This window comes from Aulonocara stuartgranti (assembly GCF_965226115.1).
Source record: "Aulonocara stuartgranti genome assembly, chromosome: 15".
NCBI classification, from domain to species: Eukaryota; Metazoa; Chordata; class Actinopteri; order Cichliformes; family Cichlidae; genus Aulonocara; species Aulonocara stuartgranti.
In genome coordinates this window covers 14,409,171-14,433,470 of record NC_138951.1, presented here as the reverse complement: position 1 = coordinate 14,433,470, position 24,300 = coordinate 14,409,171, and the positions used below count along the sequence as shown (strand labels likewise).

The 24,300-nt window shown below is 39.3% G+C and overlaps 1 protein-coding gene across 1 annotated transcript in view; it reads right to left on the bottom strand.

Annotated features, from left to right (window-relative positions):
• ppp2r5a (protein phosphatase 2, regulatory subunit B', alpha isoform) overlaps nucleotides 1-24,300 on the bottom strand; it is a 62,080-nt gene that overhangs the window by 30,350 nt on the left and 7,430 nt on the right. Inside the window, exon 2 of the mRNA XM_082506958.1 lies at nucleotides 2,458-2,654. Coding sequence (XP_082363084.1) covers nucleotides 2,458-2,654 — 197 coding nt within the window. The remainder of the gene's footprint in view (nucleotides 1-2,457; nucleotides 2,655-24,300) is intronic.

Genomic DNA, 24,300 nt, shown 5'->3' with positions numbered 1-24,300 from the left:
GAAAAGTATTGTAGACCTGCACCAGACTGGGAAGAGTGAATCTACAATAGGCAAGCAGCTTGGTGTGAAAAAATCAACTGTGGGAGCAATCATCAGAAAATGGAAGACATACAAGACCACTGATAATCTCCCTCGATCTGGGGCTCCACGCAAGATCTCATCCCGTGGGGTCAAAATGATCATGAGAACGGTGAGCAAAGATCCCAGAACCACACGGGGGGACCTGGTGAATGACCTGCAGAGAGCTGGGACCAAAGTAACAAAGGTCACCATCAGTAACACACTACAACGGCAGGGAATCAAATCCCGCAGTGCCAGACGTGTTCCGCTGCTGAAGCCAGTGCATGTCCAGGCCCGTCTGAAGTTTGCCAGAGAGCACATGGATGATACAGCAGAGGATTGGGAGAATGTCATGTGTCAGATGAAACCAAAGTAGAACTTTTTGGTATAAACTCAACTCGTCGTGTTTGGAGGAAGAAGAATACTGAGTTGCATCTCAAGAACACCATACCTACTGTGAAGCATGGGGGTGGAAACATCATGCTATGGGGCTGTTTTTCTGCCAAGGGGACAGGACGACTGATCCGTGTTAAGGACAGAATGAATGGGGCCATGTATCGTGAGATTTTGAGCCAAAACCTCCTTCCATCAGTGAGAACTTTGAAGATGAAACGAGGCTGGGTCTTCCAACATGACAATGATCCAAAACACACCGCCCGGGCAACAAAGGAGTGGCTCCGTAAGAAGCATTTGAAAGTCCTGGAGTGGCCTAGCCAGTCTCCAGACCTCAACCCCATAGAAAATCTGTGGCGGGAGTTGAAAGTCCGTGTTGCTCGGCGACAGCCCCAAAACATCACTGCTCTCGAGAAGATCTGCATGGAGGAATGGGCCAAAATACCAGCTACTGTGTGTGCAAACCTGGTAAAGACCTATAGTAAACGTTTGACCTCTGTTATTGCCAACAAAGGTTATGTTACAAAGTATTGAGTTGTATTTTTGTTATTGACCAAATACTTATTTTCCACCCTGATTTACGAATAAATTCTTTACAAATCCTACCATGTGGATTCATGGATTTTTTTTTCACATTCTGTCTCTCACAGTTGGAGTGTACCTCTGGTGCAAATTACTGACCTCTGTCATCATTTTAGGTGGGGGAACTTGCACAATCGGTGGCTGACTAAATACTTTTTTGCCCCACTGTATGATATTTTGAGTATTACTCTCTTATCTTTGCATGCTCCAAGTGCTGGCTCACAGGGGGTCGTGTGATTGTTCTAGTTTCTTCTAATATAGTAAGGTCTTTACAATAAAATATTAAGCACCTTGAGCTGACTGTTGGTATGTAGTGGGGCAATAAATAAAACTGAATTAAACTGAATCTCTGAGAGCAGTCACACCAGACAAGGAACAGAAGCACATATCTTATCTTAAACCCAGAGTGAAAACTAGCACATTCCAAAGAATGTTTTCATCTTCCATGACTACCAAAAAATACCTTCAGCAAGTTGGATTTAGTCTAGTGAAACTGCGCAAACTTTTGTTTTAAAATCAAGTGCCCCAAAATAACAGCAACATGCTGAGACTTATGTTAGGTAGGTGATAAAGGAGCTTTGTCCTATCTAGTATATTCACACCAATCGTGACTATGTGCATAGTTTCCTCCCTGAGGACCATCTAGAACCCGGGGAGGGAACAAAACAAAAAAACAAAAAACAAACAAACTATACCATACTTACACATTTAGCAATTCATGCTGCAATTTAAATGATGCAACAAAGTTCCTGACTGCGGAAATGCAAATGTGCAAAATTAAACCCCAAAATGAGAAACACTTCTACCCTTAAAGTAAATAAAATCTGAATTCTTAAAAAACAAAGAAATGTATGGGCTGTATTCAAACATTAAGTGTTATACAGCTACCTTTTCTGTAGTTCATCACAGAAGAGGTTTGTTTATACACAGTGAGAAGTGCCGGAAGGGTTGAATGTTTGCTTTGAGGAAATCAGGGGCTGGGCTGAGACAACCCACAGGCCAGTTCTAGTCCTCGAGCCGTATTTTTCCCATATGTGTTCTACTTTAACAAACACTGCTCAACTTGTATTCAGAGGAAGGTGAAAGAGCCTGAGAGCAGGGAAGAGGAAAGGGCAGAGAGAAAGAAAACTTTAAATAAATCAAATAATATTGTGCTCTTTCTGTGTTTACAATATGGCCTTTGTGCTTAAAATGGAAAAGGGTTTTGCATGAGGACAGGAGCATGCACCTCGTGCGTTGCTGGCACGCCTGTCTAGACACAAGATCAGCCTTCATTTTTAATCCTGCTCAAGTGTACAGGATGTTACACCGGGACACAGATGAGCCATCTATTCTATTAAATAATTAGCCGGTGGGGATTAATTGCGGCTGTTGTTTAGGGAATTGCATGAGGTTGTTTGAAATGCATATGTGCAACCTCACCATGTTCGTGATCTCCGGGTATGCTGGCTCCACCAGAACGCCCCTGTTGGTCGAAACGTAATCCACAAGCTCGTTAAGTGTGGCCCTCTTGATCTCCTTGCTTTTCAGGTCAGTGACTGAGTCCAGGAAGTCAAAGAGCATGCAGCACTGTTGGAGTTTCTGGGTGAACAGTTCTTGCTGCTCTGTGGACGGGGCATCTGAAATCACACAAAAGGAGGAAATACATTGATTCACTGCTGATATAGTCTACAAAGCGTTATTTTATTCCCCATTGAAACAAGTTATAGATAAGAGTCAATTTGGGATAATGATGTAAATGGTGTGAGTTGTTTGTGTGACAGGACATCTGCCTAGGCTGATTTTTGTTCTCGGCAATTCAAAACAATACAGTATGAGTAGTACACAGCTTCTCTGCTGATCAGACGGACAATACAACAAATGTATTTGCCATGCAGAGGCAACCTAGTCATCATTATCAGATATCCCTAACTCAGCTCTGACTGTGTGAACAAAAGCTCCACCCACATGAGGCAGTGGATGAGCTGACAAAGGCCATGTATCAGATCAATTTCAAAATAATCTTTATTTAAGTCATGCAAAGCTCTAGTAGAGTCCATGTGAGCAGTACCAGAATAAAACAGATCTACATCCTCCATGTGTATAAATATTCAATATATATGTTGCACTGATTTATTGATCACCAGAAAACTTTTGTAAATCGATTAACTTTAAGCCATATTTTTATGCAACTACTGCAACCTATGCTGACACCAGAAATCCTGAAATGAAGAGGGTTCTTATTATGTGATTCATACAGTGGCCATGAGAAGTCAAACTGACTGCAATTTAACAAAACACAGACAAATAGAAAGAAAAAAAAGAAGAAAAGAAGACCCTCCCCCCCCCAAAAAAAAACTCTAAGAAAGGAAGAAAGAAAATAAGAATTTGGGCTGTGCGATATGACAAAAATCTCCCAATATAAGACATCTATTGTCCCGATAACGATATAAATCACAAAAATGTAAGATTTTCTGTAAATTCTGTGAATCTCGGGCAGCTCGACTTGTGTGAAGTGTTTCCAGCTGGGCGTCGTGTACCTGGAGTAGAGTGTTTTAACCGATGCATGAAACAATACATTTTTAGACATAAGTTGTAATGGCCGCAGTTTTCTTTGTGAGTATTTATTACACAGCGTGCTGCGGGGAAAAGTCTCAACAGGATCTTGAGCTTTATTCTGAAAGGTTTATGTGGAAAATAAACAAGCGGTCTGTAGTGTGGTTATATTAAATATAAGAGAAAGAGAGAACTTTAAGAAATTAATATAGCCACTACAGTGACCATTAAAACGGTGAAAAAATATTGGCGTAAAGTTTATTTTTGCTGCACTTCTAATGTGTTTTGTGTGCTCTTATAGAGCTTTTCCATTTGCTGTTATGTTGCTAAGTTGCAGTGCATATGCCCTCAGGGCCACTGTAATATCTTATCATATTTGATAGACAGAACAGTTGAAATAATAAATTACCAAATCATTAAAACTATAAAATTGCAGCCTTAAAACACGCAAACACATTTGTGGTCTCTCAGTCTGTTGCTACAGAATCTTTTAAACAGAATGAGCAGCCAGGCTGAGAGACTGTGTTATTGAGTGATATTACATAACTGAACAGGCAATACCCCCATGAAATGGTGAGACATGTGGAGATCTCACAGTGAGGCAGAGCCAAAAAATTCACAATGACTTTGACACGTAGTGAAAATTTTCCAGCAGCGTTGACGAGGTACTTATACAACTGAACTCTGCTGGCCAGACCACTGGCTGCTGTTCAGAGTGAATTCAATATGGAAGTGTAACTGTACCAATGCTTACTTGTTAATAACGACTTTGCCTTAATGCCAATTTTCCAAAGTATCAGATCGCAAAGGATTCCATACAGAAAGGGCAGACAGAATACCAAACTGGAACAAGAAAGGTAAAAGGGCCATGATGCCCCCTGCAGCCTAAATGTGCTGTGGTTAAAATGACCCATGGATAGCTCCCATTTCCTCCCTTTCCTCCCAGTGAATGGTAGACATGTGTGAGCCTGGGTGCCATCACACTGGGCAGTCATGCTAGATTTAAACACACAGTATTATCTAGGGAGTGAGGAGCACAGAGTTAAGCCTCCAAGAACGAGCAATACAGCTTATGTACAAAATAAATACGGTAAAGTACGTTTCTCAGTTTCCCCACTGCAAATATTTTATTTGTCAAGTAATGACGCGTGGGGCTATTGTACTGATATACAACAGCAGTTACCTGATGCTCCTAAGACTTAGGAAGTAAATGATACAGTACTTTCAAGAACAAAATAAAGAGTTTGCATGTCAGCTGAGTCAAAGTAATCTGGCCTGACTTAAATGACGTATGCACCACTTTATACAGAGGTGTCTGGATGTTAACCTGGAAGTAAAGACAGCTGATGACTAGAAGTGATAGCAACTTGTACAGATATGGTGTTCAGTGGTCACTAAGCCTCAAAGTACCAAACATTTTTGCTTTTTTGTTCCTTTTTGTTTGTGTACATCCACCAACAGAAAAAGAAACACTCATAGGGAAGCAACAGACTGATACTGAGGACCACTGCATTTGAGGCCAGCCAGCAAGACAACCTGCAGTGAAAATATGAGATTGGAATAATCAGGGCTAACTGGTTCCCAGCAACTGTCATTTCAGCTTAAAAGGATAGTAAATCATTGTCTTGGAGGGATTAAAAAGAAAGAAAGAACAGAAGGAAGGAAGGAAGGAAGGAAGGAAGAACACTAGCCTCTGGACTAGTGCAGACCTTTAAAGAAACTTAAAAATTATATTCACTGGGGTTGAGGCAGTTTATCTTGGATAAACAGTGTGTGTGTGTGTGTGTGTGTGTGTGTGGGGGGGGGGGGGGGGGGTATCATTCAACTTGTTTCTATTGTTAATGATCACAGGGTTTGTGGGCTGTGAAGTTTTATTTCCCCCAACCAAACTGGAACATCCCAAACAAGTTTAAGAACCAGTGGGTTGAGGTTAGGTGACTGACTTCATTGTTTTTAAACTGCTTTTGGGGGTCAGTGCTTATTATTCTGAAGCAGCACACAATCATTTTTAGAGCATTTCACTGAATCTGAGCAGAAAGTACAGCTATCATCAATAAACACCAGTCACCAAGTTCCACTGGCAGCTATAATCCCTCCAGCATCACACTGCCTCCACCATGTTTCACAGATGATGGGATATGCATGGGATAATGAGCCCTTGCCTTCCTTCTCTATACGCTTCTCTTCTTCCCATCATTGCTGCAGCTTCAGTGTCACCCATACAAGTCATCCATTTATCTATCAATATGAAACAAAGGTATTTGCTAAACGCACCTCTGTTCCTTTGAGTCTAAAGTTAAACGTTCTTCAGTGCATTATTAATATTTTTCTCTCTAAAGCACAATTCATTTATGATTTTTCATGGTCATGCAGAAAATGACAAAGCTCTCTGCCACTGCTTGACGGAAACAGAAACCCTTCATTGTCCGTTTTCACATACTCAGAATATGTTTCATGTAAGAGATTGCAAAAAAAAAATTCATCTCTTTAGAGGGAATTGTCTTTATTCTCCCAAGACCAAGGATGGCTGGGCCTACTAGATACAGTCTGACACTGTGGATGCTATCCCCAATGTGGAGCTATTTTTGCCTTTCGCATACAGATGCATTAGTGCACAAATTCCTTAGGGTGCTTACCAAGGAAGGAAATATTTCCATTAGAACCAAGGAGCCATGAACGAGAACAAAGAACATGAAAGCATCTGCGAGATCAGACAGAAATACCAAATTAATCAAGCTGCCAAAGATGCAAAGTTTAAAGCAGCAAACACTCCTTTTATTCTTAAAGATAAAACAGGACTCTTGTTGTATATCGAGTGACTTTAGTATAGCCAATGGTAGTCACTTTTTTTTTTTTTTTAAACACTAATCCTACACAACTTTAGAAAATCACTTACACTGTCTTGATGTAATTTAAACGGCATACATGAGTCACAAAGTGAATCTGGGCTTGAAAAGAAAAACAGATATATAATTATTCCTTAGAGTCAATTTTGGTAGCTCAGTAAAAAATTCATAAATGGCTTTAACTGTGTCTCGGCTGATCTCTGCAGGCACTGAACTATTGAATCTTCTGAGTATGAATGCCTCTACTGAGTGAATTTTGATGGCTGAACAAAAAGAGCCCTGAATTATAGGTTTAACTATTCATTACTGACCTTTTTGAACATCTTCAAAAAGACAGAGGGCCTTTAAATTACAGAGAAAGGAATCATGATTACTCAGCATTACACAGCAGTTAAGAATAGATGTCATTATTTGAGAAAATACGTTTAAAAATAAATAAATAATAATATTTAAATCCAGAGATTAATTCCAAAAATATACTGATGATTGGTTTGCTGAAAACTCTAATACTGAAGTAAGACAGCATGTCATATGCTCTACATTTAGCAACACCAGACTAAATGTTGCCGACCGCTGTCATGAAGAAACCACATGTTGCACAAAACTGTTAGTAACAGTATTTTCTGGGCTCCATTTTACATTGGTCAAATTTCTTAAAGCTTCTGTAGACAGACAAATACCACAAAAAAAAAAGAAAAGAAAACAAATCTGAAGGATTTGTCACTGTTCAAGCGTTTTTGAGCATCAGACTTAGAGAAACAAAGCAAGTTTGGTCAGGAATGTGTCATTGTTATTAACAAACTCTACAATTACATCAGTTTTTGCAGTAGTAGTATTATTTGCAGAAGTATTTGCAGCAGTGACTTTCTTAAAAGCAGCAGTTTTGGGTTGTGACCAGTGTAATGTATTTTCAGTATCATCTTAAAGACACTTAAATGTTTTGCATGAACAACTCAGGCTGTTTCACAGAAACACTGTGCACTGTGGAAGAAGAATAAAGACCAGATTTGATGACAAAACAGGAAATATGATCTCAGCTCCACAACCACACAACTGCAGAGTCTAAACACGGCATGAATTATTCAATTACCCACAAACAGATGAGCCACAAATTAAAGAAGAAAAAAAAAACTTAATGAAGAAACACTAGAAATGAACATGCTACCATATGGAGTAGAGGTGTTCACTGAATAGCTTGACAAGAATGAAAAGTCATAAAAAAAATATTCCAAATAGTGCCCACGTTTTACTTTTAATGTCAAAAACCTTCTCCACTATGCACATAGACTAAACACGTTTAGACCTTTTGCATTCATAACATTAAACTTAACTGTCCTTTTACCAAAAAACAAAAAAGACACCATAAAATGTTAGGGTGTGCGTGCACAGAGAGTCAACACACAGTCATTGTTTTACAGAAAGCTATGGTAAAAGGAGATGAAGAGCTGAAGTGGAAGCATTGTACAATTAATTGCACAGATTGTACAAGTTCAATATTCAATAAGAGAAGCATCCGTTCCAGCAGAGTACATAATTACATGCACCCAGTGATTTATGAGCATGAGGGCTCTCATTAATATGCACACAGGGCAAATATCTTGTGTTCCCTCATATCCACAGAAACTAAACCAGCCCACACCAATCAAAAGCACGCACGAACTAAGCCCCTGCATCCAGCAGGATATCTGGGTCCACATTAGTTTGCAATTTTTTTCCTGCTTCAATTAGTGTGGATTTGTGTTAACTACATCCAAGGTACGCTACACCCCACCTCTGGTAATATGATCCAAATATATCTATAACTTCTCAGGGAACCTGCTAAACAATAAACAAACAATGTCAATAACATCACCTTCCTTGTGGGGGGCCAACCTGTTTAAATTATGTTCAACTATCAAACCACTTTCATAATCCTGTAGGTTAGAGCTGAATAGAACATGTCAGTTGGGTCTTCATTTGGAGTTTCGGTGAAAGAGGACAACAATTTAAACACGAGGACTATTGTCAAAACCTAATCATTCAGATTGAATTAGTTTAATTGCCCCACCCTGCAGGAAGTTGTTAAGATGTTTACAGATAAGAAATGATGATGGGTATCAGTTTGTCCAAGGCCCTTGGTTGCACACAACAGCTCTCCAGTGACCACCTATTAGATATGAGAAGACCTGATTTATCACAAAGGCAAATCCTGCTTAAATATGGTCATGATATCCAAGGATCTCTGAGCAGAGCACCTAAAAGTAAAATTCTGCTATCACTTCTTAGGATTAATCAATGCGAAAACATTTTTGAACCAAAGTTGGAACTCATCAGCCAAATTCAGTCCTACGTAGGTCAGCCTCTGATATTAGCCAGACACAAAAGACTGCGCAAATCTTGATGCCAACTGCAACATGCAGGATGGCTGGTTTTATCACAGTGGGCAGTTTTCACAGAATTTTAAAATATCATCTGAATATCATTGATGCTGGAACACAAAGAAACAATGTACTGAGATTACTGCAGTTACACAATCAGTTTCCATTTTAGCATCCCGTGTTTCATTGCCCCAATGAGTGTTTTGTTGTGCCCTTGATGAACAGTGCTCTGCAACAAAGGGCAACAGTCCAACGGGAAAGCACAAAAGCAGTATTCAGAGGGAACAAACAGGGAGGATTTTGGCATTGGATATAAAGTTAAAATAGAATTTAACACTATTGAAGGTGATTTTATTAACAACACGCTGCTGACATAGCTATAAAAAGCTGTAACAGCTGAACTCAAGTGTTTAACCTCTATTTACATTTTGATGAATACCACTGTGCAGCTACAGCACTTAGTGTCCTCTCTCAAATCCCCCCCAAAAAAGAACTTAGTGCCTCACAGTACTCTCATGCACACTATGAGGGAATGCATCACGTCCCTGCTTTGATATTAAGGCTTGCGTAGTGGTTTATTCAGGCTCAGTGTTTGGCTCTAAACAGCCAAACCATTAACTAATAACTTAAATAAATAAAGGTTAGGTTTCCCTTTCTTCTGGGATAAAGATGTTTAATTATGCTGTGGAAATGTTATGAAGCTGATGATGAACAGCCTGAGATGGGGAACTTCAACAATGTATTTTTTTCATTAGCAAAGCCCAAATGAGTTAGGAAGAAAGACAGAAAGAACGTATCATCACTCCTGCAACACGTTGAAGAACAAGAAACACACATGGCAATGGCAGTGAGCGAAAAACGCTCTCAGCTGTGGTTACACTTGTCAAAATTTGATACAATATTTGTAGTGCAAAAAATGCAAAACAGGCCAACACATCTAATCTGAGGAAACAAGGTCAAACACAAAACATCTAAAAGCTGAAGAGTAGGAAAACATCTCTGTCCCTAGTTTCTCCAAATCTTTGTACATTTCCTCAGATCCATTTAAACAGTTTCAGCCACTTCCCTTCAGGAATTTCCTGACATATGTGAGTCCTCATTAATGCTATGATTTTGATTCCTTATATTGAGATGATGATTGTTATTCTGTCACTGATAGGTTCAAAAACTGGCAAAAGAGTAGCCTGAAAGGCACAGCAGGTATCCACGGTGCTGAACAGGCTGGTTCACTTTAGTTGTGCTATGTCGACACGGCATGTAGGTGCATTTCTAGGTAGGGTTATACCATAGAGTTTAGAGGGGTCTGCAGTTACAATGCAGCAACGACAGATTTCTCACTGAAGCATAACACCCCAAAAGATGTTGAACCCATGCATGATGATGACTTTTAGTGAGACATCAAACAGATATCACACTTATTTCATGGTGCTGGTTAACATTTTAACTTTGCATTTTCACTAGCATTAGTAATTTAAGGTCTCATAGTGGTTTCGCCACCAACCCCTGATGGTAAAGGCCCACCCCTCTTTTCACACCTTGGCTGTTAATGATGAAACATTAATAGTAGGTCAAGGGCTATCTCCAAAGGGGACACATCCACTAGAGTTTAAATACCTGGGACTGTCCACCTTACGTTTTTAGAAAAAAAAGGAGCCTCTTTGATGAGAGGTGAAATGTCTTTACAAACCTAAAGAAGCCGATTACATTTCTTTTTCAACCACTTGAGATGAGCATTTATTTTATTTTATTTTATTTTTTTACACGGACTGAAATGAAATTTCTTGCTAGAATACTGTTTATGTTAAACAAACACATTACACAACATGTATGTCTGAAACCTTAGTATGTGATCATGCTGCTTAATATTATAGCATTCAAATAATGTGGCAGTGACGTCAATGTCAGAGACATTGTAGAAAGCAACCAAACAGCTGGTGCAGTTTGCAAGATGTAAATATGTAACAAAAATATTTCAATTGAGACTTGGACTAATTTTGTATCATAAAATTTAGAGCTAATTACTTCAAAATTAGTAATGGTACTGTTGGGTACTTAAATCCATGTTTAGGTACCAGTTCAGAAATGGAAACTACCCAACACAAGTCAGCATATCTCACTAGACGCAACTGTGACAAACACGTGCACAATTTAAAACAAAACAAAAAAAATTTAATGGACTTAAACATTAAAAAAAACCAAAAAAAAAACATTTGATTATTAATCATTTATCTATTATTTGTGGTAGGCTGGGGGTACAGTATTTGTCAGTAAGACGATGTAATTCATTTTTAAGGCCAACATACAGGAAAAAGACCAAAATTTAAACCTTACTTTTGCCCAGTGGTCCAGACTGAACATATGAGCGGGGCAGTTCTGTGCCCCAGGCAGCATGTGTGACAGGCACACTATAAGGACACATCGCCATTGTCAACATGGAACAATCATCATGATGGTACAAACACTGGGAGTCCCCAAATATATTTACATCAACTCCTTAAGAACCCTTTACACTAATACTTGGGCTTTTGATGCCCATCAACACTTCACAGAAATAAAGCTTAGTGGAAAGACACCAAAACAAACTGAAGCAAGGCATGCAGGTCAGGTGACCTCTGAAGTGACAGATTAGTCCTCAAGTTCTATCCTGAGACCCTAGATGTGAAATTATCTTGGCAATGCTCCAGAAGCCCATTTGAACCTAGACATAGGTTTTTTTGTTGTTGTTGTTTTTTTTTTTTTTAAAAACATACAAATTAATATTTTTCCCCAGCAGTCCATGTCTTACAGCTTAACATTTGATGATAAAGTTATTTTTAGTTAAATAAAGAAGGGGAAAAAAAAATCTTCTTAGGATTAAGACTGGTGTGGTAAAATTACCAATTGATAACACAAACTGAACTGACATAACCTTTAGGCCCCTGAAAACTCTCTGCCAATCCAGCTAGAGAATGTTCTGTACTCCATGTAACCTGGGACGCTCCACCAAAAAAGACATCTCACTTATATGAGTAGTAATAATAATTTCTACTCATGCATATTTCATTTTACATGGGATGCTTTCTGGGGGTTGAGACTGCTTTAAAAAAAAAAAAAATCCTCCTTTCATGACAGGTTTTGAAAGAATTTCAGTCTAAGAATTGTTCAGAGAACCAGCTAATAATTCACAGTGGGAAGAGACAGTAAAAGCTTTTGAGTCTGCACATCTGCAGGTGCTCATTTATAATGAGCCCAGCATTAACTTTTACTGCTTAGGACTGCATTCCTGCCCATTATACAAGTACACAGTCTTTACAATGAAGATAAAATAAAGGGAAAGACATAAGAAGGCCTTCTATTCAATACACTAAAATATATTACTTTGAGTTTCATTTGCTTGAACATGTGCAGAATGTGAAATATGTGGGGAGGGGAAAACAAAAAACAAAGACCAAAGAACAGAAGTGAGAGTTAACTGAAGTCTGTTAATGCATGACAGGAGTGATGCCAGGTAGGTCACACTGCTGTTGCTGAACTGGTTGGATAGGATAGTACTGTACTGAAAGTACAATGCGATTTAAGAACAAGCCACCACATTTGTTTAGACTGCACATTAACATAATGTGGGCATAAATATGACCTCATGGCAGCCACAAGGCAGCTGAAGGAATCTCAGGAATAGTTTTAACTTAAACTACAAACCACAAACATGAGTAATGCAGAAAAATTTATCCTCACACTATTAATGTTTTTTCTGCAAGTACATAAGGAGGGCTGAAATTTGGTGCATTTTAATTCAAAGCATTTTTGATTCCTCATAATTTCATAAATTCAGCAGGTGAGGGTGAGGTAGGAAATTTTCACAGGACACCTGCAGAAAAAAGACCTGTAGTATTGTTTTTTTGAACAACAGGTGGATAGTAGCTACTTGTTAAATAAGCATGTTTTCCTATGTGTGATTAATTGGATTTTACAGACCGTGCCTGAAAGAACTCAATAATAAACAAAGTAAACAAACAAACAAACAAGAAAGCCTCTTCTCTTAAAAACAAAAACAAAACAAACCCCTGCACTACAGTTTAGGGTTTGCAGAATTGCATCTGAACAAACAACAAAACATCTGGAATGATGGCCTTCCCACAGATGAGATCAAAGTGGAGATGCCTGCCCATGTGTCACAGGACCACATTTGATGAAAACCAAGCACAGCATATCAGCACAAATACCTCATACCAACTATCAGCATGGAGGTAGAAGGGTGATGCTTTGGGCTTGTTTTTCCAGCTACAGGACCTGTGATCAAAGAGAAAGAGGGAAAAAGCAACATGCCTCAGAGTCAAAGGAATGGATAATGGTGCAAATCTAGCCACCAGGGTAAGCTTTATTCATTATATACTAATGATTTTCACAAGAGAAGGATCGAAGACCACTTCACCACCAACAACTCACGACAGGTATGGCAGGGAGTTCAGCACTTAACCAACTACAAACCTGGCAATACCACGTTGACTGAGGGTAACGCGGAGCTTGCAGAGGAGCTGAACCACTTCTTCGCACGCTTTGAGGTGAAGGGACCAGAGGCAGCAGCAGCAAAAACATCGGACAGCAGCAGCCCAAGCCTCATAGTGCAGGAATATGAGGTGAGGCGCACACTGAGGGCAGTGAACCCCAGGAAGGCCACCGGACCAGATGGGGTAACCGCAAAGGTCCTAAAAGAGTGTGCAGACCAGCTGGCTGGGGTCTTCACTAAGATCTTCAACACTTCACTGTCCCAGTCCTGCATCCCGCCGTGCCTAAAGTCAGCCACAATTGTCCCACTGCCAAAGCGTACTAACATTAGCAGCCTCAACGACTACCGACCAGTTGCTCTAACACCTGTTATAATGAAGTGCTTTGAGAAACTGGTCCAACGTCACATCATGTCCTGCCTGCCACCCACACTCGACCCGCTCCAGTTTGCATACAGAGCTAACAGATCAACTGAAGATGCCATTGCTACAACGCTCCACACCACCATCTCTCACCTGGAAGTGCAGGGCCGTTACGCCAGGCTGCTCTTTGTTGACTTTAGCTCTGCTTTCAATACGATACTCCCGGACAGACTAATAGATAAACTGCTGGAAATTGGACTTCCTTCCACCACCTGCCGCTGGATCAGAGACTTCCTCTCAGACCGTGTACAGAGAGTTAGAGTGGGGCCTCATCTTTCCTCAGCCCTCAGCCTCAACACCGGCTCTCCACAAGGCTGTGTACTGAGTCCCCTACTGTACACTCTGTACACACATGACTGTGTTAGTTCCCACCCAGACAACACAGTCATCAAGTTTGCAGATGATACCACTGTGGTGGGGCTCATCTCAGGGGGAGATGAGACTGCATACAGAGCTGAAGTTCAGAGGCTGTCAGATTGGTGTGTCGATAACAACCTAGACCTCAATACCAACAAGACAAAAGAACTGGTAGTTGACTTCAGAAGGAGGAAGTCCGAGCTGCAGCCTGTCAGCATCAACGGGGAGTGCGTGGAGAGGGTCTCCAGTTTCAAGTTTCTGGGTGTGCACATAGACACAGACCTCCAATGGAGCTCTAACACCTCTGCGGTCTTAAAGAAGGCCCAACAGCGTCTCCACTTTCTGAGAATCCTCAGAAAAATGGACCTGAAGAAGGAGCTGCTGACCGTCTTCTACCGCTGCTCCATTGAAAGTGTGCTGACATATTGCATCGGTGTGTGGTTCTCCAGCTGCACCACAGCACACAGAAAGGCACTCCAGAGGGTCATCAACATGGCCCAAAAAATCATTGGACATCCTCTTCCCTCCCTGAAGGACCTGTACAGCACTCGCTGTCTCAAGAGGGCACGCAGCATCCTACGGGACTGCACACACCCAGGACACCGGGTGTTTAAGCTGCTGCCGTCTGGCAGGAGGTTCAGGCTGCTGAGGTCCCGAACAAATAGACTCATGGACAGCTTTTACAACAGGGCAATAGCCCTGATCAATGTAAATAGCTGACCTGACTGGATACCTCCCTGGACTTTTTAGGGGGAGGTAACAATGTTTAAAACGATAACAATAATATTTATATTTATAACAAGGTGCAATAATAATTAATGTGCAATAATAACAGTGTGCAATACACATACACTTATTCTTCTTTTTTATACTAAGTTAATATACTGTGTTGTGTTGTTTGTTACGTTGTGATGTGTCATATCGTGTCGTGTTGTGTTATATGTAGTGCCGACGTAGGACAGTTTTTCCAATTTCATTGTTCTACTGTACTATGTATGACTGTGCAATGACAATAAAGAGTTATCTTATCTTATCTTATCTTATTAAGGAAAATGACCTTGGGAAAGTCACATGATAAGTAAGTAGATGTGAAGTTTCCCCCTTTTAGTAATTACGGTCCAAACAAAGTCTCTAATAAACAAGTACAATATACTGGCATAAGTGATCAAACACTAAAGTGTAATCAAGCATTATATTAATAGGGCAAGCAATCAGAACAGCACAGGAAGCTGAATGCTCTGTCACCAGAAGAATGCTAGTAAGTAACAGCTGAGGCTAACGGGTCTGTTTACAAAATGTATGCAGGTTAATCAGCCATCATTCAGTTATTTGAGATCGTGCTGAGCTAGACTGTGAAAGTTGGCTGCTGAATTCTGTTTGTATTTGTATTTATGAATGCAACTTTTATTGGTTGTCGACTTCAGGTCCAAACCAGTAAAATAAACTATTTAACAAGTTCTGTTTATCAGTTTATTACAAGTACATTAAATACTAAAACCAGTGCCCAATGTTGATTTAAAATTGAGACAAGAACTAAAACTGCTATGGCAGAAAGCCAGAACTCCTCTGTCCACAAATGAGAAGTTTGGTTCTATTTTAATCTTTACACTGCCGCACCATTTCCAGCCCGTAACGGACAAAGTGCCTTCTTACTACCTCTTCACGACCTCTGGGTTATTCTGAAATTTGAGCATGTACTACAGCTGCTGAGAAAGCTGAATGTCAGATGATCTGGCTGAAGGAGGTTAGGGCTGTGCACAGAGAAAGGGTGAACAAAACAGGCAGCGTATTCCCTTTTCTGCCTCAGCTGCTAAACTACAACACAACTTGGTGTTCTTTCATGTCACTCTAAAGGGCCCCAGTTACAGTTGCTTTTAAGACAATGAGAAGCTAACACAATATGCTAGAGTGTGTGATGTTTTCAGGAGGGGAGGTGTGCACTACTGGTTCTGACTAGTGGAAATGTTCTGTGTGGTTTAGAGGGAGCTCCCTGGATAGAGCGTGCAGGAGGAAGCACGTTTACAACCAGTGAATGCAGAATCTGCACACTCTTTGCACATCAACTCAAACCACAATCACAGATTTTTCAGTGGGGAACTGGTAGATTTAAACCTACCCAATGTCTGATAGACCTGCATCAGACATCTGCATTCTCACAAATGCAGTGTATAACTTTTCACAAGCCTTCAAGTACCTTTTTTAAAAAATAAAACTTGCCTTTGATTACTATACACAGTCATGTAAAAAGAAGTAAGTTTAATTGAGTTTCTACTAGAGCTGGGCGATAGAACGATAACGATATGTATCGCGATATAACTTTTACTCGATAGAGAAATTAAGCTATCGCGATAGACCTCGCAGCTCTTGTCCTCTTAAAAAAAAAAAAAAAAAAAAAAGGTCAGCCAATCCAAATTAAGTAGCGCAGAGCCGAACCAATCACAGCCGCAGCGTCACGTCGCGTGACTTGTTACGTACAGCACAAGTGCCAAGCCGCACGTGTGTTTGTTTGGGAAGCAGCCAGCGGGTAATGGAGGAAATGAGTGTGCCGACTAGAAAAATCAACCGAGCGTGACCGAAGAGAAAACAGATGATGGTTCCAATGCCGGAGAGATTGTCGAACGGAAGAGCCATAGAAGTTCCGTAGTTTGAAGGTATTTCGGCTATTTCAAGTCTGACAAAAAACAGAGTAGCGTGCACTGTAAATTGTGCCGAAAACAAGTCTGGAAATACAATAAACTGGAGCATGCGTCACACTGTGCACCACGTTATTGTTTCGGTGAAATGAATTTCTACAATACTGTTACTGTTAATTCTACTCTCTGCAGTGTTTAAATGCTTACATATACACACAGTTACTGTCCGTCCACACATACGACTCGGTCCTGCTTCTATGCCCCAGCTTTGTTTACTATTTCCCACCGAGGCTTCTAGACTTCTGATTGGCCAACATTTCTGCACGGTTAGGAATCTAGCGCCACCTGCTGCTTTGGCATGTTCGTAGCAGCGTTTTCCTTCATTTCTGCCTTTATGTGTGGACGGGATTATTTTTTAAAACGAAAACGGAAAATCTCTGTTTTCAAAAATACCCGTGTACGTGTGGACGTAGCCTCAGTCTCTAACTGGAAGCGCTAATTCGTCATTCGGCTTTTGTCAGACTAAAGTAACTGTTAAAACTGTTTGAAAAGCTCAGCTATACAACAAGGAGAGATTGAGAATTTCCTTTTAGTTCTCAGTTTATTTGATATTGACAAAGGTTAGTCAGTTTTGTCTGTTCTTCTGTAAAACAAACTAAGATTTATTTTTAGAATTAATATTTTGTTTCTAAGTGGAATTGACAATTTAGTCTGTTTCGTTTGTTCTATTTTGAAACTTAAACGCTTTAGCGGCTGCCTTTTGTGTAGTTTGCAATATTTGCCTTTATTTATCTGAAAAAGTCTCATGTTCCTTAAGTACATCTACCCTGTTGAACTTATTATGGGAAATAAATATTTAAATAAAAACAAGCTGCTGATTATTTCACATTTTACTTGTGAGCAACGGCACATTTAAATCTTACAAATTCTTACAAGTTATTTGGCTTATATCGTGATAGATATCGTTATCGCCTGAAATGAAAAAAACATATAGTGATATGAAAAAATCTCATATCGCCCAGCTCTAGTTTCTACAGTGGATTTTCTTATGTGCTCAGTTTAGTTTCTACTGGATGCTTATTTTTATTTTAATAATACAGACTTGTTTGGGGGGCTTTACTGATTACAGATAACAAAACAAGCATAACACTTAAGACTCAGTCTCATTTACAGTAAATATAAGCGCCAATACCTTTTTGTTTGATGCACTGACAAATATGTCAGAACATTTTTTTTCCCTTTTAGTTTCCGTACTGGGTCTGCAGCTTTCCTTTAGTTTTACTTCTCTTTTTTCCCAAAATATATATATTTTTCAATATATGGTTTCCATATATGGTTATAATATGATTTCTAATTTTTTTTTATATTTTTATTTATAATAGAGAAGGGTATTTGTCTGTAGTAAAATTTGGGAAGTTCAGATCAAATATTACAATAAATACTTTTTTTTTTTTTTAAACTTCATCATATGTTGAAACCCACTTCTCGGGAAATAATTTAACCAAAGCCGTCTGATGCTGGTTGTGTTGACAAATTTGACCAAAACTTACATTTCCTGTACCATTTTTAAGTTAGATTAACTAAAACATACATAAACTAACTTAACTTACTAAAGTAAGTTGAAATTCTATTTTTTGTTGTTGTGGTTAAAGTTAATAGCTTTGACACAGACTCATATAAATTGCATATTTAACACCCATTCCGAATGTTATCTATGCATGGTATTTAGCACAATATTGCACATCACATGTTGAAATAAAAACAATAAAACAATGAAATCCTAACCTACCAGAGGCAACAATTATAGCAACAACTGACACCTCAGCCAAACACAAAGATTTGTCCCTGTGTTTCCTAGGAAATTATTTATCGATTTGTTATCCGCTGGCAGATATGATGGAAACTGCCTGTGTGGGACAACTGTCAATCGATGGGGGTTAACAGAGTCCACTCCCCCCCTGTTTAATGTAACATTTACATGAACATCCAATCCAACATCTTAATATTTGCTGATGTTTAGAAAAAAAAGGTTTGGGAAAATGTCTGAGATTGTTGACGCTACAGGAGGTTTTACAAGATTTTATCCTACACATTTATTCACTGTGAACTGTGGATAAAGATCAAACCACATTTTATCAATACTGAACAAAGAAATCTCGATCATTGCGAAGGTCTCACCCATCCACTTCTACCAACTATTTGGGTGCAAGTTGTGGGTGCAGCAATCTAAGCGCGGACACCCAGACCTCGCTCTCCCTAACCACCTCCTCTAGGGACACGAAACTATTCCTAAGCCAGCTGAGAGATGTACAGTCTTAGCTGTTTCCTGGGTCTGTCCCAAGATGTCAAACACCTCATCTATGATCCATCCTGGTCAGATGCCTGTACCATCTCAATGGACTCCTTTGATTGTGGAGGAGTAGCTGATCTCTACTATTACTCTGGCCTGCTAACAAATGACCAAGCTCCTCGCCTTATCTATAAGAGCCCAGACATCCTTCAGAGGAAGCTCATTTTCTGTGCTAGTATCCTAAGCTAGAGGAGAGGAAAACATATGGACACAACCTTATAATAAACTAAGGGTCAATTACAGCACAGAACATTTAATACTTAAAAGCTACTATAATTTAGCGCATGCTTTAAAAAAAAAAAAAGAAAAGAAAGAAAATAGTCTGGGTACAGCCCATTTGCCTCAATTACACACATTTTCCTCACTTAAACAAAGTTTAGCATCTTATGATGGGTTCGCCAAAGTGAAGTTTTCACACACTGCAATTACAAATTCAAAGCTTATGCAAAGATGCAGCACTGTGTCACAAAAGTCTATCAGCTGAGAGTCTTCCATAAAATGTTGATTTTCAAGACAATGACAATCAGACAAGGACAAGCTTACTGATGCTGTTTTCTTCCATTTCTCCATTTTTAAAAATGTTTTTAAAGACATTAAAAAAACAAAAAAAAAACAGGAGCGCTGGGAAAATCTGAAAATATGTTACTACAACTTGTTGCCAGCTATCAGCTGCACTCTTCCTCCTTCTGTTTGCTCTTCTGAACAAACAGTTCTCAAAGATCCTCCAAGCAACTGTACTCTCATAAATAAAGCTAGGCAAAACTTTGCTTCCCATTTGGTGTGAACAAACCTTTAGTCACTTCCATTAAAGATACAAAACAAGACAAAAGGAAACAATTAGGCCTGTGCAATGTGAGGCAAATCTGTAATATGGGATAACAGTTGTTCAGTACTGCAATGATGAACCGATCAGCTATACAATTCCTATAACTTTTAGCTTTAAAAGGGTCTTTTGCAATTTGTTTATTGTGCAAAATACAATTTAGAGAAGATTAGACTGATGAATATTTTCACAGATAAAAAGTCTGTCTCCTTCTGCTGGCTTTTTGTGATGCCAGCACATATTTGATTTTAGAGCCATGTAGGATGACTTCTGGTTTCACATTTTAACCAAACATGTACTGTGGAAAAAGCTAATTTCCAGGGCTGATAAATGAAACAATAAAAAAAAAAACTATACATTCATCTTCTTTTAAAATAATACGGCAGACAGAAAGTGAGAAACAGATGCACAGCGCAACAGATTTTTCCATGTAGGAACAAGCCATGGACCACTGTGACTGTGCCACATTTAGGTTGCTGACAGAAAGACCCACACCACCCAAACGTAAAGTCAGATCTAGTTAGGAACCAAGGCTCAGCTGAAAATTTCACTCCAAGGACAGAAATATCAACCTAAATGTAGCAGCATGTATTTGGAAAGTAAAACATTTCCCTGGCTTGCTCTCAAGGCTTCTGGCTGCCATGGCAACAATGTTGGTCTGTGAATGACTCATCTTTTCAGTGTCTATCACACAACAGGAGCTGTAAGCACTCCAGCCTCTCCACTGCAGGAGGGAAGAAGCATCTTTGCAGGCTACTATCTTTTAGCACCTGATAAAGCTGGCTGCAAAAATTTCCATTCTTAGAGTTACTCCAGAAACCAGAAATAGTGCAGATAAAACCATTGTGACTCATTAAAAGTAGGTGCAGTTTGTGCAAAATGATGTAAGGATTTCTATGTTGTGCCAATTAAAAACATTTTTTTTCTGCAAGTTAACACTGTACTTGTGATTTTTGGCTTTCAGGCAACTGAATAAACCAACACTCTTATCCAATTAAAGATAGTTCGAGGTTGACTGGCAAAAATGATAATTTCATAAACACCTCAATGTACAGTATACTGACAGCTCTTCTAGTGTACTGAGCCTATATGTAACCACAACACAGACTCTGTTCTGTAAATGAATCATGACTCACACAACTGAGTGCTACCAGGCAACAGATGGCTAATCAATAAGTGTAAACATGCTAGAAAAATTGTGGTTACTCTTGCAAACTTCCCCAAGTTGCACGTATGAGCAGACATGGGAGTGTTTGGGTGATATTTATTAATCTGGCAATGATGCCTTAATATGCACGGGTAGTACTTAAAGTGCTCAGAAGACTACTACTCTTTGATCTGATCTGGAAATTTGCTGCAAGGAGAAGGGTCACTCACAAAGGATGTGGATGACTTTAAAATATATAAAAAGTATAAAAACAAACAAACAAACAAAAAACAAAGTAAAAATTTATGCAAATATTTTGTCCTAAATATATATATTTTCCTGTTGTTTCTGGTTCCGACTGACAAACTAAAGGACAAGCATGCTCCGTGGCAAACAGGCAGTAAGCATCCCCTGAAAAATCTTCCTTTCTGATACTTGATGTTTTATTCAGTCTCACCCAAACCAAGTCCATGAACTCAGTGGGGAGTGGGCCATTTTCCTACAAATTTTGGAACTTAGGACCTAAAATCCTTTTTTAAGACCACAGGTTATTGCCCTGTCATGCTCATCAAAAGAGGGAGCTTTGAGGCACAGTGTTGGTTTCACATTTTAGATCTAACGGCTATGCCCATCTTCTAGAATGTCTATGTGAGTGGTATTTGTGCAGCTTGTTATAGCACGATGTCACAAAAGTAGTCAAATGTATTTCCTAGTAAAAAATTGAACTGTACTCTTGTTTGAAGTGCTAGAACCTGCAGCCAGTAGAGAACTGATTCATGTGCTGCCATGCCGAGCTCACAGAGGGCAAGACCACCACCTGAAATCAAAGTCTGTCTAAAAGCCCCTGGAGAGACAAGCAAATATAATGCTCCATAATTTGCCTGTGACAACATACTTGGAAATTAAAATGTTTGCATGCATTATTTAGACTGCTTCTACCTACTTTCAACCACACATACACACACATGCAGAGATGCCCCAAAGAGAAATACTGTAATTGGTTAGTCTCAGAGTCACATGGTGCTGCACTGACGAAGTATATACACAATATTAGCAAAACGGCTGATGGTTTTAAATACAATTATTGACAAGCTGTTAACATAAGCATTAAATATACTGGCATTATATTTCACAAGTTCAATAATTCCTGATTTCTGTAGCAATACGATTTTTTTAAGATCCCACAGCATTTGCGTATGAATGTATTTCCATCTAAATATCATTGCTTTGTTTCCCTTAGCTGTTACATTTATCAGCTTTTTTGTACTCTTTTATACTGACCCACTTAAATAAAAAAGGTAACTTCATACTTTGAGTAGATCGTGTGCTTAAGTCCTTCCCAATAAATAATTGAAACACTAACGCTTATTAGAAAGGAAAAGTGTGCTTGTAGAAACTCTTTATACTCATTTTCCTACAAAATACAAATAGAAATAAGATTTTGGGGGGAGGCAAAGCAGGGCACAATAACCCAAATGAGCAGGTCAAACATCTGCAAACCCATTACGGAAAAAAAAAAAAAAAAAAAAAAGAATTAAAAAAAAGATTTTCTCATCTATCTGCCAGCAGTTGCCACAAACATGAGGTACAAATCACCCTCCAGCTTTCAGTGGAAGAACGCTGGATAATTTGCCTGTCACTTCCACCCTTGTCAAACCAGCATCTGTCATGTTGTTTCAAGTCAGTTTGTGCACATTGCTGTGGTGCAGTGCTCAAATCCTTCCCAAAGCCCCCATCTTTTTGATCATCTGCTTTCCAGATGCACCATAACAATAAAATATATTTTCAAAATCTACAAAGCCTTTTTTGCTGTTGTATAACTATAGTCAGCATTAATACCAACACATTTTATTGCCAGCATTTAAGAAGTTGCATCATGTTGAAAAGTTGCAACTACTTGATCAGGCAAGTCTGCTCCTTCCTTTAGTATCGACAAAAAATGATCATTTGATATGACTTGCTGAAGTTATAAGTGAAAGAAACTTGACAATTAAAATCCTGTCATCAGTTCTTTGATCACAACAGTGATAATTTCTCATATCACCATTATAAAGCTCATTAACTCGTCATTAACTGTCTGTATTTATATAAGTCAGACAATTTCCTGCACAAAGTAAATGTACACATTGTTATGGATGAAACTCACTCTGCAACCAAGTGTGTGTATGCAAGTAGGATTTGTTTTACCTGCCGGTTAAAGGTAAACAACCAACAAGTAGGGCTGGGCCATAATATAGTGTTCACTGTTTTTTGTAAAACATGCAAGCAGGGCGTTGTTATTGCCGTATTTGTCGCACTAAGGTGTTCATAAATCTGGGAGTAATCTGGGTCCAAAAACTCAGTCCGCTTCAGGTCCCAAAGTCAAAACGAACACTGCAGCACACTGAGAGTTAAAAACTGTCTAAATTCTTTCATCTTTAATAAAACAATCAGCATTGCTGCTTTACCAAGTGTAATAATTAAGTTTAACATCTAGGGATCCATGAAAACAGAATTTATTACATTTAAGTTAAATGTAATAAATTCTGTTTCCTGCTAACTTCTAACTCCGTTAAATGATTTAACGGAGTTAGAAGTTAGCAGGAAGTTAGCTCGCTAGTTTCGCTAGTTACCTAAGCATGATATAGCATGTTCTGACTGAGAGATTTCTGATAAAAATTTAAACTTACAGCTCTGCTATCACTTCCAATATAAATGAAGATAGAAAATTAAACAGCAGTGATGTTTGTAGGGTTACTGAAGTTGGGCTAGGTGGTATATACCGTAATGATGTGCTACGTCAGCGGTCCCCAACCCCCGGGCTTCGGACCGGTACCGGTCCGTAAGTCGTTTGGTACCGGGCCACGAGAGTTGAGGCTCAGGTGTGAAATGTATGGTTTTCAGGGTTTTTAAATCGGTTTTGAGCGTTATTTTGTTATCGTTTTTATCTTTAACTCGGTTTTCCTGGGTCTTTTCACGTGTGTTATGAATAAATCTTCTTTTTTACGGTACCGGTACTAGTTTTATTTTGTTGTATTTATCCGCAACACCTTAAAGGCCGGTCCGTGAAAATATTGTCGGGCATGAACCGGTCCGTGGCGCGAAAAAGGTTGGGGACCGCTGTGCTACGTGATCGCTAGTGACATAGCTTTGTTAGCATAACATAAACAGTGAAGCTAACACTTTTCCACTCGATAAAAGTTAACGTGAGGGTTCCTGATGGTTAGAGACAAATGCAATCGCATGGCAGGATGCTGTAAACAGACCAAACTTCAGTCAGGAGAACAACTGAGATAATCCATCCACAATACGAAGTTAGTCATTAATATAC